The sequence below is a fragment of the Coturnix japonica genome, chromosome Z, assembly GCF_054131305.1.
Source record: "Coturnix japonica strain WE chromosome Z, WE-NBRP24, whole genome shotgun sequence".
In the NCBI taxonomy this organism is placed as follows: domain Eukaryota; kingdom Metazoa; phylum Chordata; class Aves; order Galliformes; family Phasianidae; genus Coturnix; species Coturnix japonica.
The window spans coordinates 30,483,549-30,501,909 of record NC_140702.1 but is presented as its reverse complement, the minus strand read 5'-3'; the positions used below and the strand labels follow the sequence as shown (position 1 = coordinate 30,501,909).

Genomic DNA, 18,361 nt, shown 5'->3' with positions numbered 1-18,361 from the left:
GAATAGCTGTGGGTCCTGCTTGCACTCCCTGCTCAGCCAAAAGCTGCAATAGATGTTATCAGCAAATGGGAATCAGACTTCCTTGGAAGAGAAAAAAAATCCTGGAAGCCTATATATGGCATAAATGTAAGCAATGATTTAAATGGAAGTTCTCTGCTTTTTGCTTAAATCATGATTAAATGTGATGTTTTAAATCATCATGATAAATGACTTCTCCCTTTTGTCAAGACTCTCCTTATTAAACTGACACATCAGTCAGAAGGGCTCAGCTATTTGTCAACATAGGCCTCCTGGAGGAAGAAGGAAAAGGATGTTTAATACCACTTCCCCATCCCCCCATTTTTCATCTAATTAAATTTTCCTCTGTTGATTCTATCACAGATACCCGGCTTCTTTGTCATAAGGCACATGTCACCTGCAGTTAAAATCAAAGCAAGCAGAGCTGGGGTTGCCCAGAGCATATGGTAAGGATATACATTAAGAAAAAGCAGAGGAAAGCCATAATTTGCTTGTGCTTTTCAAGACTTCTGTCTGTGTGAAGTTTCCCTTCCATTTACCACTACTTTGCTGTGTTTCTCAAACAGTATGAGTCAAAATGCTCCTTCCTGAGCTTCCCCTGGTTGTCCTGGAGACTTCTTCCCAGCTTTACCTGGGAGGTTCATTGTGTGGCATGAGAGGACAACAGCTGATCAACCCATGCATTCCCATACCTTTGTTTTAGCAGATGCCCAGTCACTTCCTCTGTATTGTGAGGCAGTCAGATTTGTGCTCTCCACTGGTCACTTCAGCAAACTCGCCTTGGCTCCCTCTACCATGGGCCATCAAACACCTCTCAGCAGGCTGCCAAGTCCCTGTAAGCTTTTAAGCACCTCACTCTGGTTGCTTAAAATTCTTATGGATAATTTTCTACATGTCTCTTAGCAACTAATGGAGAAATTAATAAATTCCTAACAAAATACCTATTTCTTTAGTAACCTGTAATTGTTCACTATCATCACATTTTATTGTTAAACTATACAGGTAGCAATGGGAGTATGATTGGACTAGATGATTGTGTTGGTCCTATCCAACCTTGTGATTATACGATTCTATCAAAGAAAATTCCTGCCTCTAAATGTTTGGATTTGATGTTACGGTGGAATAGTGGTAGATGTAACAAAGCACAATTCAGGTTGAATTTTGACATCATTTGCCAACATTACGAGACAAATGTAAAGAAGGATTTGTGAAGAAAATAATTTTTTCTGGAAATACGGTACAGCAGAGAGGAAGATGTCTAAGAAGAAGACGTCACAACGGGTGATCATCATCTGCCACAATGGCACCCAGGTTCTCCACAGTGTCTCGGTCCACTCCATTCCCCGTATTACATCTGCTCACTGTTGGCATTTTGCAGCAGCGTCTGAGGCAACCACAGGACCAGGGAGGTGATCCTCCCACTCTACTCTGCCCTGGTAAGGCCTCATCTGGAGTACTGCGTCCAGTTCTGGGCTCCCCAGTACAAAAAAGACAGGGATCTCTTGGAAAGAGTCCAGCGGAGGGCCACAAAGATGGTGGAGGGCCCGGAGCATCTCCCCTGTGAAGAAAGGCTACGTGAACTGCATGTGTTTAGCCTTGAGTAAAGAAGACTGAGAGGGGACCTTGTTGGGTAACTAAGTTGCCCTTGTAAGGATTTATGAGTGCATACAGTAGTTCTGAGTAGATGGAGTGTTCTAGAATAGCAGAGTTATGGCCTGTAGGTTAAGAGTTAGTGGGAGGGGGTTTACGTAGGTGTGTGTGTAGGTTCTCTCGTGTGCATCGGGTATTGCGAAGCGGGTGTACGCGTCTGCGCAAGATTTAGGATGGTGCATAAGGCATGTGATGCAGCAACAAATTGAGAGAAGACTTCAGGGCATCCATGTCTATGTCTCTCTCCCCCAGATGGTTGAGGCTCCAAGATAAGTCAGGTTAATTGGTCGTTACGTGAGACCTGATCCAGGTCTATAAATACCTAAAGGTGTGGGGGGCAAAGTGGAGAGGCCAGAGCCTTTTCAGAAGCATGTGGAGACAGGACAAGGAGAAATGGCCAGAAAGTGGAGCATAGGAAGATCCACACGACTGTGCACAAGAACTTGTTTAAGGTGAGGGTGACGGAGCACTGGAACTGGCTGCCCAGGGGGGTTGTGGAGTCTCCTTCTCTGAAGATACTCAAGGCCTGCCTGGACACCTACCTGTGCAGCCTGGTGTAGGGAACCTGCTTTGGCAGGGGGGTTGGACTCGATCTCTGGAGGTCCCTTCCAACCCCTACGATTCTGTGATTCTGTGATCCCTGCCTCCTTGAGGCCTTGCAAAGGAAAGCAGTTTTTTCCTTTCTTTCTCTGCCCACAGCTGCTGTATTTGAGCGTATCTCCACTTGCTGTAGAGTAGGACTTTGCTACCATGATAGCATTCCTGCGCTGTTCATTGCGTTACCACATTACAGTAGGAGTGGAATGAAACCTTTTGGGTTGCAAGCAGAGGACAACGTAAAGACATGGGTGCGCTTGACTGGTGGAGATGACTGAGCTCGTGCCATGCTTAGAAGTAAAGCAGTGCCTCCCTTCTGCACATTTCCCTTTGCAGTGTGCTGTGGGAGGTCCCAAGGGAACAGTAGCAGCAGCATGGGAGGCCTCCAGGCCCAGCAGAGGTCAGACCTGCCCTGTGCGCGGCGCTGAGAGATGCACAGGTGGCAACACAGATAATTTTTATGGAATTTTATTGGGGAATCAACTCTTGGAAAGGGTGGATAGGAGCAGGACAAGGGGAAATGGTTTTAGGTTGAGGGAGGGAAGGTTGAGGATGGATGTCAAGGGGAAGATCTGTAGTAAGAGTGGAGAGGTGCTGGAATTGGCTGCCCAGAGAGGCTGTGGATGCCTTGTCCTGGAGGTGTTCAAGGCCAGGTGGATGGGGCCCTGGGCAGCCTGGTGTAATAAATATGGAGGTTGGTGGCCCTGCCTGTGGCAGGGAGGCATGAAGACTGGTGATGTTTGAGGCCCCTTCCAACCTGGGCCATTTAGTGACTCTCTGGTCTGATGCAGACCGAGCCCCTGAGGGCTGCTTGTGGCCCGTGTTCTGGCCAGCTGCTGGGGCATTGTCCTAGCGCCGCCTGCGGGGTGGCCTCTTGGCAGGAGGTGCAGTGTCCTCAGCAGTGTGGGTCCTCCTCCTCTTCGGGGCTCGCCGTGGTACCCTGCCAGAGCGCTCCCTGCTTGTGCTGGCACTGGAGGGACCTGGCACTGCCTCCCCTGGCTCTTCCTGGGCTTCTTCTTGGACTCTGTGCACCAAAGCCGGGTTGGATGGAGGCTGGCTGGGACCCTCACGAAGGGCAGAGGTTGAGGGGCCAGGAAGCTCCCCTTCCATGTTTGCTTCCCTGTTGCTGCTGGATGGCTGTAGACTGTCGTCAACAGTTCCTGTTGATGGTGTTGCTGCACCATGGACAGCTGCGGGTCTGCCCTCCTGAACTGTGGGAGCATGGGAGGCCTCCAGGCCCAGCAGATGTTGCACCTCTGCACTGCACAACCGCACAGCTTGGACAACGAGCTGTCTCGCAAAGCTGGCGGCCTGGCTTTGCAGGGAGCTGAGCAGCCATACAGTCAGCGCTCTTTCGTCCAGGCCATATAAAGACAAGCCAAAGAGGGCAAGCTGGAATGCTGAAAAGGCTGCCCTGTCATCAGCCCCAAAGAGCTGCCTCACCTCCTGGTGCAGCCAAGGCATTAGGGGCCGGAGCACAGCTGGGTGCTGGCGGAAAATGGACACCCAGGTTGGCATCGCCTCTGGTTGGCTTTGGGGTGCTCTTCTGGCCCTTGGCCCATCCTGTCTGACAACATACTCCTCAAAGTTGTTGTCAGATCGCACAGAGTGCAGGATGGACGTCACCCTGCCATTGCAAAGTGGGCACTTGGGCCTAGTCTGGGCCCAGCGCCGGATGCAGCCAAAGCAGAACTGGTGCAGGCATGGCATTACGTAGCTGGCATTGTCCATGCTGTCCAGGCAAATGGTGCAGCGATGATCCAGCTCAGCAGCCATGCTATCCAGCTGCGATGGTGGAAAGTGCAGGGGATGAGGGGCTGCTCCTCACGCCGCTGCTGCAGCAGCAGGGGTCACACTAGGAAAGGAAGAAAGGCCATGGTCACTCGCTGAGCCCGGCAGGGGAGGAACAAGTGCCCACGTCCCTTGCCAAGTGCCCAGGTCCCTCCCTCCCAGCTGCCCAGGGTGAGGTGTCCCCTTACCGGCTCCCTTTGCTGCTGTGGCCTTCTGGGTGCCCCGGCTGCCTGAACCAGGCAGGTCGGGGAAAAAGCTCCGGTGGCTCTGGGGACGAGCACTGAGAGCGGCTGTCAGCAGCTCCCAGAACACGAGACCAGCACCAAGGCAAGACTTGCCGCTCGCTCCAAACCTCACAGACACGCTCGGCTGGAGTGTAGGCACAAGCCAGACTGAGAGAGAGACTCTGTGTCCCGGCTACAAGCACTGAGGGCCAGGACGTCACAATCCACGTCAGTGACGTGCTGCGTGTGTCACTGCTCCTCACGTAGGCGGAATGGTGCCAGTGACATCACAATGGGCCATCATCATCTGCTGCACTCCAACCACAGCAATGGCGCTCAGGTTTTCCACAGTGTCTCCTTCTACTTTATTATCCAGTATCCCTATTGAAACTTGCTTGCTTTCTAGCCAGTGGATTGTTAGTGGAAATGTACTGAACGCTCATCTTAGAATATGAAAAGGCTTGCTTAGAAGGATGACAGTGAGTGATACACCGTTACGATCATGTTCATCACAGAAGTAAATAAATCTTCCTGGCACAAGAACCGTGCATTGTGTTGCTAGCTCGTGACAGGGCCCATCTTGTTTGATATCTTTATTGATGACCTACACGAGGGGATTGAGTGTACCATCAGCGAGTTTGCAGATGACACCAAGTTGGGAGGTGGTGTTGGTATGCCCGAGGGCGGGATACCTTCAGAAGGATCTAGATAAGGTGGATTGCTGGGCTGAGGTGATTGGGATGAGCTTCAACACAGCTTGGTCCTGCACTTTGGCCACAATAACCCCACGCGGCGCTATAGGCTTGGGGCTGAGTGGCTGGAAGACTGTGAAGAGGAAAGGGACCTGGGGGTGTTTGTTGATGCTCAGCTGAACATGAGTCAACAGTGTGTCCAGGTGGCCAAGAGGGCCAATGGCATCTTGGCCTGCATTAGAAATTGTGTGGCCAACAGGAGCAGGGGAGTAATCACCCCCTGGACTCAGCACTGGTGAGGCTGCGCCTCATGTACTGTGTTCAGTTTTGGCCCCTCGCTGCTAGAAAGACATTGAGGAATGTATCCAGAGGACAACAAAACTGGTGAGGGGTCAGGGAGCTCAAGTCTTCTGAGGAGTGGCTGAGGGAGCTGGGATTGTTTATCTGGAAAGGAGGAGGCTCAGGAAAGACCTCACTGCACTCCACAACTTCCTGAAGGGAGGTTATGGTGAGGAGAGGTTTGGCTTCTTCTCTCAGACAACAAACAGAACCCGAGGAAATGGCCACAAGTTGCATCAGATGAGGTTTAGACTGGACATAAGAAGGAACTTTTTCTCTCAGAGAGTGGTCAGGCACTGGAATGGCTGCCCAGGGAGGTGGTGGAGTCTCTGTCCCTGGCAGTGTTCAAGAGGCGTCTGGATGAGGAGCTATGACATATGGCATAGTGGCTTGTGGTAGCTACAGTAATGGGAGCACCGTTGGACTAGATGATCGTGTTGGTCCTATCCAACCTTGTGATCCTATGATTCTATAAAAAAAAATTCCTGCCTCTAAACGCTTGGTTTTGATGTTGCAGTGGAATAGTGGTAGAAGTAACAAAACACAATTCAGGTTGAACTTTGACATCATTTGCCAACATTACAAGACAAATGTAAAGAAGGATTTGTGAAGAAAATATTTTTTTCTGGAAATACAGTACAGCAGAGAGGAAGATGTCTAAGAAGAAGACGTCACAACGGGCAATCATCATCTGCTACAGTGGCGCCCGGGTTCTCCACAGTGTCTGGGTCCATTCCATTCCCCGTATTACATCTGCTCACTGTTGGCATTTTGCAGCAGCTTGAGGCATTGACTGAGTCTTCCCACTTTGCCCCAGCTGTGACAAACATCTACAGATCCATGCAGCACTGGGGTGCCTTCAACAAAACCCATGTCTTCCTGTGAGCACTTTGGAGTTGATAATATGGCAGCCTTTTCAGCGTTCCAGCTTGTCATTTTTGGCCTGTCCTTCTATGGCCTGGACGAGGCAGCGCTGACTGTGTGGCTGCTCAGCTCCCCATATAGCCAGGCCGTCAGCTTTGTGCGACAGCTTGTTGTCTGAGCTGCGCAGCTGTGCAGCTGGGAGGTGCAACATCTGCCTGGCCCGGAGGCCACCCATGTCGCCACGGGCCAGGAGAGCTGCCCTGCAGCAGCCCCATGCTGAACTGGCCCTGGCTACACAAGGCTTTCCTGCAAGTCAAACACTCCAGGCTCGCTGCCTCTGTAGTGTAAAATGAGCCCATCTGGATGGGCAGAATCAATCCTGCCTGCAATCCAGATGGGAGACACAGCCTGGATTAGGCCTGGTGCATGCCGGGCAGAGGGGACCACCCCTGCTGCCCCCAGCTAAGAGCCACCCACGGGCCTTCTTTGACCTGGTGTGGAAGGAACCAATGTGTGCAGAGGGCAGGGCAGCAGTGCTCGCTTGTGGGAAGAGTCTGTAGGTCCATGTCCTGCTGCCTCTGAGAAAGACATGGGTTTTGTTGAAGGCACCCCAGTGCTGTATGGATCTGGAAATTTATCATGGCTGGGGTGACATGGGAAGACTCGATCAAAGCCTCAGACTCTGCTGACTGTGAAGTGACAACAGTGAGCAAATGTAGTATCTACATATGGATACTGGATAATGTGCTGGGTCCAGTCTTGTTCAGCACCTTCATCGGTGACCTTGACGAGGGGATAGTGGCCACCCTCATCAAGTTTGCTGATGATACAAAGTTGGGAGGCTTGGCTGACACACCTGAGGGCTGTGCTGTCATCCAGTGAGACCTGGACAGGCTGGAGAGCTGGGCAGGAAGAAACCGGATGAGGTTTAACAAAAGCAGGCATAGAGGTCAGACCCGCCCTGTGCGCGGCGCTGACAGATGCACTGGTGGCAACACGGATAATTTTTAGGGAATTTTATTGGGGAATGAGCTCTTGGAAAGGGTGGATAAGGGCAGGACAAGGGGAAATGGTTTTAGTTTGAAGGAGGGAAGATTTAGGATGGATATCGGGGAAGTTCTGTACTATGAGAGTGGAGAAGTGCTGGAACAGGCTGCCCAGAGAAGTTGTGGATGCCTCGCCCTGGAGGTGTGCAAGGCCAGGTGGATGGGGCTCTGGGCAGCCTGGTCTAATAAATATGGAGGTTGGTGGCCCTGCCTGTGGCAGGGGGGGCTGAAGACTGTTGATGTTTGAGGCCCCTTCCAATATGGGCCATTCTGCGTCTCTGTGGTCTGACGCAGTCCGAGCCCCTGAGGGCTGCTTGTGGCCCAGCTGCAGGCCCGGCCGTGTTCTGGCCAGCTGCTGGGGTGATGTCCTAGCGCCGCCTGCGGGGTGGCCTCTTGGCAGGAGGTGCAGAGTCCTCAGAGGTGTGAGTCCTCCTCCTCTTCGGGGCTCGCCGAGGCGCCCTGCGTGAGCGCTTCCTGCCCGTGCTGGCACTGGAGGGACCTGGCACTGCCTCCCCCGACTCCTCCTGGGCTGCTTCTTGGACTCTGTGAACTGGAGCCGGATTGGATGGAGGCTGGCTGGGACCCTCACGAAGGGCAGAGGTTGAGGGGCCAGGAAGCTCCTCTGCCACGTTGGCTTCCCTGGAGCTGCTGGAGGGCTGTAGTCTGTGGTCAACAGTTTCTGCTGACGGTGTAGCTGCTTCACGGACAGCTGCGGGTCTGCTCTCCTGCCCTGTGGGAGCATGGGAGGCCTCCAGGCCCAGCAGACGTCGCACCTCCCCACTGCACAACCGCACAGCTTGGACAACGAGCTGTCTCGCAAAGCTGGCGGCCTGACTTCGCAGGGAGCTGAGCAGCCACACCGTCAGTGCTCTTTCGTCCAGGCCAAATATGGATAGGCCAGAGAGGGCAACCTGGAACGCTGAAATGGCTGCCCTTTCGTCACCCCCAAAGAGCTGCCTCAGCTCCTGGTGCAGCCAAGGCATTAGGGGCTGGAGCACAGCTGGGTGCTGGCGGAAAATGGACACCCAGGTTGGCATCGCCTCTGGTTGGCTTTGGGGTGCTCTTCTGGCCCTTGGCCCATCCTGTCTGACCACAACCTCTTCAAAGCTGTCGTCAGCACGCACCGAATGCAGGATGGATGTCACCCTGCCATTGCAAAGTGGGCACTTGGGCCTAGTCTGGGCCCAGTGCCAGATGCAGCCAAAGCAGAACTGGTGCATGCATGGCATTACGTAGCTGGCATCGTCCATGATGTCCAGGCAAATGGTGCAGCGATGATCCAGCTCAGCAGCCATGCTGTCCAGCTGCGATGGTGGAAAGTGCAGGGGATGAGGGGCTGCTCCTCACGCCGCTGCTGCAGCAGCAGGGGTCACACTAGGAAAGGAAGAAAGGCCATGGTCACTCGCTGAGCCCGGCAGGGGAGGAACAAGTGCCCACGTCCCTTGCCAAGTGCCCAGGTCCCTCCCTCCCAGCTGCCCAGGGTGAGGTGTCCCCTTACCGGCTCCCTTTGCTGCTGTGGCCTTCTGGGTGCCCCGGCTGCCTGAACCAGGCAGGTCGGGGAAAAAGCTCCGGTGGCTCTGGGGACGAGCACTGAGAGCGGCTGTCAGCAGCTCCCAGAACACGAGACCAGCACCAAGGCAAGACTTGCCGCTCGCTCCAAACCTCACAGACACGCTCGGCTGGAGTGTAGGCACAAGCCAGACTGAGAGAGAGACTCTGTGTCCCGGCTACAAGCACTGAGGGCCAGGACGTCACAATCCACGTCAGTGACGTGCTGCGTGTGTCACTGCTCCTCACGTAGGCGGAATGGTGCCAGTGACATCACAATGGGCCATCATCATCTGCTGCACTCCAACCACAGCAATGGCGCTCAGGTTTTCCACAGTGTCTCCTTCTACTTTATTATCCAGTATCTCTATTGAAACTTGCTTGCTTTCTAGCCAGTGGATTGTTAGTGGAAATGTACTGAACGCTCATCTTAGAATATGAAAAGGCTTGCTTAGAAGGATGACAGTGAGTGATACACCGTTACGATCATGTTCATCACAGAAGTAAATAAATCTTCCTGGCACAAGAACCGTGCATTGTGTTGCTAACTCGTGACAGGGCCCATCTTGTTTGATATCTTTATTGATGACCTACACGAGGGGATTGAGTGTACCATCAGCGAGTTTGCAGATGACACCAAGTTGGGAGGTGGTGTTGGTATGCCCGAGGGCGGGATACCTTCAGAAGGATCTAGATAAGGTGGATTGCTGGGCTGAGGTGATTGGGATGAGCTTCAACACAGCTTGGTCCTGCACTTTGGCCACAATAACCCCACGCGGCGCTATAGGCTTGGGGCTGAGTGGCTGGAAGACTGTGAAGAGGAAAGGGACCTGGGGATGTTTGTTGATGCTCAGCTGAACATGAGTCAACAGTGTGTCCAGGTGGCCAAGAGGGCCAATGGCATCTTGGCCTGCATTAGAAATTGTGTGGCCAACAGGAGCAGGGGAGTAATCACCCCCTGGACTCAGCACTGGTGAGGCTGCACCTCATGTACTGTGTTCAGTTTTGGCCCCTCGCTGCTAGAAAGACATTGAGGAATGTATCCAGAGGACAACAAAACTGGTGAGGGGTCAGGGAGCTCAAGTCTTCTGAGGAGTGGCTGAGGGAGCTGGGATTGTTTATCTGGAAAGGAGGAGGCTCAGGAAAGACCTCACTGCACTCCACAACTTCCTGAAGGGAGGTTATGGTGAGGAGAGGTTTGGCTTCTTCTCTCAGACAACAAACAGAACCCGAGGAAATGGCCACAAGTTGCATCAGATGAGGTTTAGACTGGACATAAGAAGGAACTTTTTCTCTCAGAGAGTGGTCAGGCACTGGAATGGCTGCCCAGGGAGGTGGTGGAGTCTCTGTCCCTGGCAGTGTTCAAGAGGCGTCTGGATGAGGAGCTATGACATATGGCATAGTGGCTTGTGGTAGCTACAGTAATGGGAGCACCGTTGGACTAGATGATCGTGTTGGTCCTATCCAACCTTGTGATCCTATGATTCTATAAAAAAAAATTCCTGCCTCTAAACGCTTGGTTTTGATGTTGCAGTGGAATAGTGGTAGAAGTAACAAAACACAATTCAGGTTGAACTTTGACATCATTTGCCAACATTACAAGACAAATGTAAAGAAGGATTTGTGAAGAAAATATTTTTTTCTGGAAATACAGTACAGCAGAGAGGAAGATGTCTAAGAAGAAGACGTCACAACGGGCAATCATCATCTGCTACAGTGGCGCCCGGGTTCTCCACAGTGTCTGGGTCCATTCCATTCCCCGTATTACATCTGCTCACTGTTGGCATTTTGCAGCAGCTTGAGGCATTGACTGAGTCTTCCCACTTTGCCCCAGCTGTGACAAACATCTACAGATCCATGCAGCACTGGGGTGCCTTCAACAAAACCCATGTCTTCCTGTGAGCACTTTGGAGTTGATAATATGGCAGCCTTTTCAGCGTTCCAGCTTGTCATTTTTGGCCTGTCCTTCTATGGCCTGGACGAGGCAGCGCTGACTGTGTGGCTGCTCAGCTCCCCATATAGCCAGGCCGTCAGCTTTGTGCGACAGCTTGTTGTCTGAGCTGCGCAGCTGTGCAGCTGGGAGGTGCAACATCTGCCTGGCCCGGAGGCCACCCATGTCGCCACGGGCCAGGAGAGCTGCCCTGCAGCAGCCCCATGCTGAACTGGCCCTGGCTACACAAGGCTTTCCTGCAAGTCAAACGCTCCAGGCTCGCTGCCTCTGTAGTGTAAAATGAGCCCATCTGGATGGGCAGAATCAATCCTGCCTGCAATCCAGATGGGAGACACAGCCTGGATTAGGCCTGGTGCATGCCGGGCAGAGGGGACCACCCCTGCTGCCCCCAGCTAAGAGCCACCCACGGGCCTTCTTTGACCTGGTGTGGAAGGAACCAATGTGTGCAGAGGGCAGGGCAGCAGTGCTCGCTTGTGGGAAGAGTCTGTAGGTCCATGTCCTGCTGCCTCTGAGAAAGACATGGGTTTTGTTGAAGGCACCCCAGTGCTGTATGGATCTGGAAATTTATCATGGCTGGGGTGACATGGGAAGACTCGATCAAAGCCTCAGACTCTGCTGACTGTGAAGTGACAACAGTGAGCAAATGTAGTATCTACATATGGATACTGGATAATGTGCTGGGTCCAGTCTTGTTCAGCACCTTCATCGGTGACCTTGACGAGGGGATAGTGGCCACCCTCATCAAGTTTGCTGATGATACAAAGTTGGGAGGCTTGGCTGACACACCTGAGGGCTGTGCTGTCATCCAGTGAGACCTGGACAGGCTGGAGAGCTGGGCAGGAAGAAACCGGATGAGGTTTAACAAAAGCAGGCATAGAGGTCAGACCCGCCCTGTGCGCGGCGCTGACAGATGCACTGGTGGCAACACGGATAATTTTTAGGGAATTTTATTGGGGAATGAGCTCTTGGAAAGGGTGGATAAGGGCAGGACAAGGGGAAATGGTTTTAGTTTGAAGGAGGGAAGATTTAGGATGGATATCGGGGAAGTTCTGTACTATGAGAGTGGAGAAGTGCTGGAACAGGCTGCCCAGAGAAGTTGTGGATGCCTCGCCCTGGAGGTGTGCAAGGCCAGGTGGATGGGGCTCTGGGCAGCCTGGTCTAATAAATATGGAGGTTGGTGGCCCTGCCTGTGGCAGGGGGGGCTGAAGACTGTTGATGTTTGAGGCCCCTTCCAATATGGGCCATTCTGCGTCTCTGTGGTCTGACGCAGTCCGAGCCCCTGAGGGCTGCTTGTGGCCCAGCTGCAGGCCCGGCCGTGTTCTGGCCAGCTGCTGGGGTGATGTCCTAGCGCCGCCTGCGGGGTGGCCTCTTGGCAGGAGGTGCAGAGTCCTCAGAGGTGTGAGTCCTCCTCCTCTTCGGGGCTCGCCGAGGCGCCCTGCGTGAGCGCTTCCTGCCCGTGCTGGCACTGGAGGGACCTGGCACTGCCTCCCCCGACTCCTCCTGGGCTGCTTCTTGGACTCTGTGAACTGGAGCCGGATTGGATGGAGGCTGGCTGGGACCCTCACGAAGGGCAGAGGTTGAGGGGCCAGGAAGCTCCTCTGCCACGTTGGCTTCCCTGGTGCTGCTGGAGGGCTGTAGTCTGTGGTCAACAGTTTCTGCTGACGGTGTAGCTGCTTCACGGACAGCTGCGGGTCTGCCCTCCTGCCCTGTGGGAGCATGGGAGGCCTCCAGGCCCAGCAGACGTCGCACCTCCCCACTGCACAACCGCACAGCTTGGACAACGAGCTGTCTCGCAAAGCTGGCGGCCTGACTTCGCAGGGAGCTGAGCAGCCACACCGTCAGTGCTCTTTCGTCCAGGCCAAATATGGATAGGCCAGAGAGGGCAACCTGGAACGCTGAAATGGCTGCCCTTTCGTCACCCCCAAAGAGCTGCCTCAGCTCCTGGTGCAGCCAAGGCATTAGGGGCTGGAGCACAGCTGGGTGCTGGCGGAAAATGGACACCCAGGTTGGCATCGCCTCTGGTTGGCTTTGGGGTGCTCTTCTGGCCCTTGGCCCATCCTGTCTGACCACAACCTCTTCAAAGCTGTCGTCAGCACGCACCGAATGCAGGATGGATGTCACCCTGCCATTGCAAAGTGGGCACTTGGGCCTAGTCTGGGCCCAGTGCCAGATGCAGCCAAAGCAGAACTGGTGCATGCATGGCATTACGTAGCTGGCATCGTCCATGATGTCCAGGCAAATGGTGCAGCGATGATCCAGCTCAGCAGCCATGCTGTCCAGCTGCGATGGTGGAAAGTGCAGGGGATGAGGGGCTGCTCCTCACGCCGCTGCTGCAGCAGCAGGGGTCACACTAGGAAAGGAAGAAAGGCCATGGTCACTCGCTGAGCCCGGCAGGGGAGGAACAAGTGCCCACGTCCCTTGCCAAGTGCCCAGGTCCCTCCCTCCCAGCTGCCCAGGGTGAGGTGTCCCCTTACCGGCTCCCTTTGCTGCTGTGGCCTTCTGGGTGCCCCGGCTGCCTGAACCAGGCAGGTCGGGGAAAAAGCTCCGGTGGCTCTGGGGACGAGCACTGAGAGCGGCTGTCAGCAGCTCCCAGAACACGAGACCAGCACCAAGGCAAGACTTGCCGCTCGCTCCAAACCTCACAGACACGCTCGGCTGGAGTGTAGGCACAAGCCAGACTGAGAGAGAGACTCTGTGTCCCGGCTACAAGCACTGAGGGCCAGGACGTCACAATCCACGTCAGTGACGTGCTGCGTGTGTCACTGCTCCTCACGTAGGCGGAATGGTGCCAGTGACATCACAATGGGCCATCATCATCTGCTGCACTCCAACCACAGCAATGGCGCTCAGGTTTTCCACAGTGTCTCCTTCTACTTTATTATCCAGTATCCCTATTGAAACTTGCTTGCTTTCTAGCCAGTGGATTGTTAGTGGAAATGTACTGAACGCTCATCTTAGAATATGAAAAGGCTTGCTTAGAAGGATGACAGTGAGTGATACACCGTTACGATCATGTTCATCACAGAAGTAAATAAATCTTCCTGGCACAAGAACCGTGCATTGTGTTGCTAACTCGTGACAGGGCCCATCTTGTTTGATATCTTTATTGATGACCTACACGAGGGGATTGAGTGTACCATCAGCGAGTTTGCAGATGACACCAAGTTGGGAGGTGGTGTTGGTATGCCCGAGGGCGGGATACCTTCAGAAGGATCTAGATAAGGTGGATTGCTGGGCTGAGGTGATTGGGATGAGCTTCAACACAGCTTGGTCCTGCACTTTGGCCACAATAACCCCACGCGGCGCTATAGGCTTGGGGCTGAGTGGCTGGAAGACTGTGAAGAGGAAAGGGACCTGGGGATGTTTGTTGATGCTCAGCTGAACATGAGTCAACAGTGTGTCCAGGTGGCCAAGAGGGCCAATGGCATCTTGGCCTGCATTAGAAATTGTGTGGCCAACAGGAGCAGGGGAGTAATCACCCCCTGGACTCAGCACTGGTGAGGCTGCACCTCATGTACTGTGTTCAGTTTTGGCCCCTCGCTGCTAGAAAGACATTGAGGAATGTATCCAGAGGACAACAAAACTGGTGAGGGGTCAGGGAGCTCAAGTCTTCTGAGGAGTGGCTGAGGGAGCTGGGATTGTTTATCTGGAAAGGAGGAGGCTCAGGAAAGACCTCACTGCACTCCACAACTTCCTGAAGGGAGGTTATGGTGAGGAGAGGTTTGGCTTCTTCTCTCAGACAACAAACAGAACCCGAGGAAATGGCCACAAGTTGCCTCAGATGAGGTTTAGACTGGACATAAGAAGGAACTTTTTCTCTCAGAGAGTGGTCAGGCACTGGAATGGCTGCCCAGGGAGGTGGTGGAGTCTCTGTCCCTGGCAGTGTTCAAGAGGCGTCTGGATGAGGAGCTATGACATATGGCATAGTGGCTTGTGGTAGCTACAGTAATGGGAGCACCGTTGGACTAGATGATCGTGTTGGTCCTATCCAACCTTGTGATTCTATGATTCTATAAAAAAAAATTCCTGCCTCTAAACGCTTGGTTTTGATGTTGCAGTGGAATAGTGGTAGAAGTAACAAAACACAATTCAGGTTGAACTTTGACATCATTTGCCAACATTACAAGACAAATGTAAAGAAGGATTTGTGAAGAAAATATTTTTTTCTGGAAATACAGTACAGCAGAGAGGAAGATGTCTAAGAAGAAGACGTCACAACGGGCAATCATCATCTGCTACAGTGGCGCCCGGGTTCTCCACAGTGTCTGGGTCCATTCCATTCCCCGTATTACATCTGCTCACTGTTGGCATTTTGCAGCAGCTTGAGGCATTGACTGAGTCTTCCCACTTTGCCCCAGCTGTGACAAACATCTACAGATCCATGCAGCACTGGGGTGCCTTCAACAAAACCCATGTCTTCCTGTGAGCACTTTGGAGTTGATAATATGGCAGCCTTTTCAGCGTTCCAGCTTGTCATTTTTGGCCTGTCCTTCTATGGCCTGGACGAGGCAGCGCTGACTGTGTGGCTGCTCAGCTCCCCATATAGCCAGGCCGTCAGCTTTGTGCGACAGCTTGTTGTCTGAGCTGCGCAGCTGTGCAGCTGGGAGGTGCAACATCTGCCTGGCCCGGAGGCCACCCATGTCGCCACGGGCCAGGAGAGCTGCCCTGCAGCAGCCCCATGCTGAACTGGCCCTGGCTACACAAGGCTTTCCTGCAAGTCAAACGCTCCAGGCTCGCTGCCTCTGTAGTGTAAAATGAGCCCATCTGGATGGGCAGAATCAATCCTGCCTGCAATCCAGATGGGAGACACAGCCTGGATTAGGCCTGGTGCATGCCGGGCAGAGGGGACCACCCCTGCTGCCCCCAGCTAAGAGCCACCCACGGGCCTTCTTTGACCTGGTGTGGAAGGAACCAATGTGTGCAGAGGGCAGGGCAGCAGTGCTCGCTTGTGGGAAGAGTCTGTAGGTCCATGTCCTGCTGCCTCTGAGAAAGACATGGGTTTTGTTGAAGGCACCCCAGTGCTGTATGGATCTGGAAATTTATCATGGCTGGGGTGACATGGGAAGACTCGATCAAAGCCTCAGACTCTGCTGACTGTGAAGTGACAACAGTGAGCAAATGTAGTATCTACATATGGATACTGGATAATGTGCTGGGTCCAGTCTTGTTCAGCACCTTCATCGGTGACCTTGACGAGGGGATAGTGGCCACCCTCATCAAGTTTGCTGATGATACAAAGTTGGGAGGCTTGGCTGACACACCTGAGGGCTGTGCTGTCATCCAGTGAGACCTGGACAGGCTGGAGAGCTGGGCAGGAAGAAACCGGATGAGGTTTAACAAAAGCAGGCATAGAGGTCAGACCCGCCCTGTGCGCGGCGCTGACAGATGCACTGGTGGCAACACGGATAATTTTTAGGGAATTTTATTGGGGAATGAGCTCTTGGAAAGGGTGGATAAGGGCAGGACAAGGGGAAATGGTTTTAGTTTGAAGGAGGGAAGATTTAGGATGGATATCGGGGAAGTTCTGTACTATGAGAGTGGAGAAGTGCTGGAACAGGCTGCCCAGAGAAGTTGTGGATGCCTCGCCCTGGAGGTGTGCAAGGCCAGGTGGATGGGGCTCTGGGCAGCCTGGTCTAATAAATATGGAGGTTGGTGGCCCTGCCTGTGGCAGGGGGGGCTGAAGACTGTTGATGTTTGAGGCCCCTTCCAATATGGGCCATTCTGCGTCTCTGTGGTCTGACGCAGTCCGAGCCCCTGAGGGCTGCTTGTGGCCCAGCTGCAGGCCCGGCCGTGTTCTGGCCAGCTGCTGGGGTGATGTCCTAGCGCCGCCTGCGGGGTGGCCTCTTGGCAGGAGGTGCAGAGTCCTCAGAGGTGTGAGTCCTCCTCCTCTTCGGGGCTCGCCGAGGCGCCCTGCGTGAGCGCTTCCTGCCCGTGCTGGCACTGGAGGGACCTGGCACTGCCTCCCCCGACTCCTCCTGGGCTGCTTCTTGGACTCTGTGAACTGGAGCCGGATTGGATGGAGGCTGGCTGGGACCCTCACGAAGGGCAGAGGTTGAGGGGCCAGGAAGCTCCTCTGCCACGTTGGCTTCCCTGGTGCTGCTGGAGGGCTGTAGTCTGTGGTCAACAGTTTCTGCTGACGGTGTAGCTGCTTCACGGACAGCTGCGGGTCTGCCCTCCTGCCCTGTGGGAGCATGGGAGGCCTCCAGGCCCAGCAGACGTCGCACCTCCCCACTGCACAACCGCACAGCTTGGACAACGAGCTGTCTCGCAAAGCTGGCGGCCTGACTTCGCAGGGAGCTGAGCAGCCACACCGTCAGTGCTCTTTCGTCCAGGCCAAATATGGATAGGCCAGAGAGGGCAACCTGGAACGCTGAAATGGCTGCCCTTTCGTCACCCCCAAAGAGCTGCCTCAGCTCCTGGTGCAGCCAAGGCATTAGGGGCTGGAGCACAGCTGGGTGCTGGCGGAAAATGGACACCCAGGTTGGCATCGCCTCTGGTTGGCTTTGGGGTGCTCTTCTGGCCCTTGGCCCATCCTGTCTGACCACAACCTCTTCAAAGCTGTCGTCAGCACGCACCGAATGCAGGATGGATGTCACCCTGCCATTGCAAAGTGGGCACTTGGGCCTAGTCTGGGCCCAGTGCCAGATGCAGCCAAAGCAGAACTGGTGCATGCATGGCATTACGTAGCTGGCATCGTCCATGATGTCCAGGCAAATGGTGCAGCGATGATCCAGCTCAGCAGCCATGCTGTCCAGCTGCGATGGTGGAAAGTGCAGGGGATGAGGGGCTGCTCCTCACGCCGCTGCTGCAGCAGCAGGGGTCACACTAGGAAAGGAAGAAAGGCCATGGTCACTCGCTGAGCCCGGCAGGGGAGGAACAAGTGCCCACGTCCCTTGCCAAGTGCCCAGGTCCCTCCCTCCCAGCTGCCCAGGGTGAGGTGTCCCCTTACCGGCTCCCTTTGCTGCTGTGGCCTTCTGGGTGCCCCGGCTGCCTGAACCAGGCAGGTCGGGGAAAAAGCTCCGGTGGCTCTGGGGACGAGCACTGAGAGCGGCTGTCAGCAGCTCCCAGAACACGAGACCAGCACCAAGGCAAGACTTGCCGCTCGCTCCAAACCTCACAGACACGCTCGGCTGGAGTGTAGGCACAAGCCAGACTGAGAGAGAGACTCTGTGTCCCGGCTACAAGCACTGAGGGCCAGGACGTCACAATCCACGTCAGTGACGTGCTGCGTGTGTCACTGCTCCTCACGTAGGCGGAATGGTGCCAGTGACATCACAATGGGCCATCATCATCTGCTGCACTCCAACCACAGCAATGGCGCTCAGGTTTTCCACAGTGTCTCCTTCTACTTTATTATCCAGTATCCCTATTGAAACTTGCTTGCTTTCTAGCCAGTGGATTGTTAGTGGAAATGTACTGAACGCTCATCTTAGAATATGAAAAGGCTTGCTTAGAAGGATGACAGTGAGTGATACACCGTTACGATCATGTTCATCACAGAAGTAAATAAATCTTCCTGGCACAAGAACCGTGCATTGTGTTGCTAACTCGTGACAGGGCCCATCTTGTTTGATATCTTTATTGATGACCTACACGAGGGGATTGAGTGTACCATCAGCGAGTTTGCAGATGACACCAAGT

General features: G+C 54.1%; 4 protein-coding genes across 4 annotated transcripts; all 4 read right to left on the bottom strand.

The window, feature by feature from the left end:
* Window positions 1–3,049: 3,049 nt before the first annotated feature.
* On the bottom strand, window positions 3,050–4,054 carry LOC116652548 (uncharacterized). The gene has a single exon (XM_085528869.1). The coding sequence runs from the start codon at window positions 4,039–4,041 to the stop codon at window positions 3,115–3,117; it is 927 nt and encodes a 308-aa protein (XP_085384995.1). The 5' UTR covers window positions 4,042–4,054; the 3' UTR covers window positions 3,050–3,114.
* A 3,356-nt stretch (window positions 4,055–7,410) lies between these two features.
* On the bottom strand, window positions 7,411–8,659 carry LOC146753883 (uncharacterized). The gene has a single exon (XM_085528088.1). The coding sequence runs from the start codon at window positions 8,514–8,516 to the stop codon at window positions 7,590–7,592; it is 927 nt and encodes a 308-aa protein (XP_085384214.1). The 5' UTR covers window positions 8,517–8,659; the 3' UTR covers window positions 7,411–7,589.
* A 3,226-nt stretch (window positions 8,660–11,885) lies between these two features.
* Window positions 11,886–13,134, bottom strand: LOC146753882 (uncharacterized). Its single transcript, XM_085527982.1, has one exon. The coding sequence runs from the start codon at window positions 12,989–12,991 to the stop codon at window positions 12,065–12,067; it is 927 nt and encodes a 308-aa protein (XP_085384108.1). The 5' UTR covers window positions 12,992–13,134; the 3' UTR covers window positions 11,886–12,064.
* Window positions 13,135–16,360: 3,226 nt separating this feature from the next.
* On the bottom strand, window positions 16,361–17,609 carry LOC146753881 (uncharacterized). The gene has a single exon (XM_085528538.1). The coding sequence runs from the start codon at window positions 17,464–17,466 to the stop codon at window positions 16,540–16,542; it is 927 nt and encodes a 308-aa protein (XP_085384664.1). The 5' UTR covers window positions 17,467–17,609; the 3' UTR covers window positions 16,361–16,539.
* Window positions 17,610–18,361: the final 752 nt, after the last annotated feature.

What these genes read in the sequence shown, in the direction of transcription:
- LOC146753882 (XM_085527982.1), bottom strand. Translation starts at nt 12,991, where the DNA reads ATGGCTGCTGAGCTGGATCATCGCTGCACCATTTGCCTGGACATCATG.
- LOC146753883 (XM_085528088.1), bottom strand. Translation starts at nt 8,516, where the DNA reads ATGGCTGCTGAGCTGGATCATCGCTGCACCATTTGCCTGGACATCATG.
- LOC146753881 (XM_085528538.1), bottom strand. Translation starts at nt 17,466, where the DNA reads ATGGCTGCTGAGCTGGATCATCGCTGCACCATTTGCCTGGACATCATG.
- LOC116652548 (XM_085528869.1), bottom strand. Translation starts at nt 4,041, where the DNA reads ATGGCTGCTGAGCTGGATCATCGCTGCACCATTTGCCTGGACAGCATG.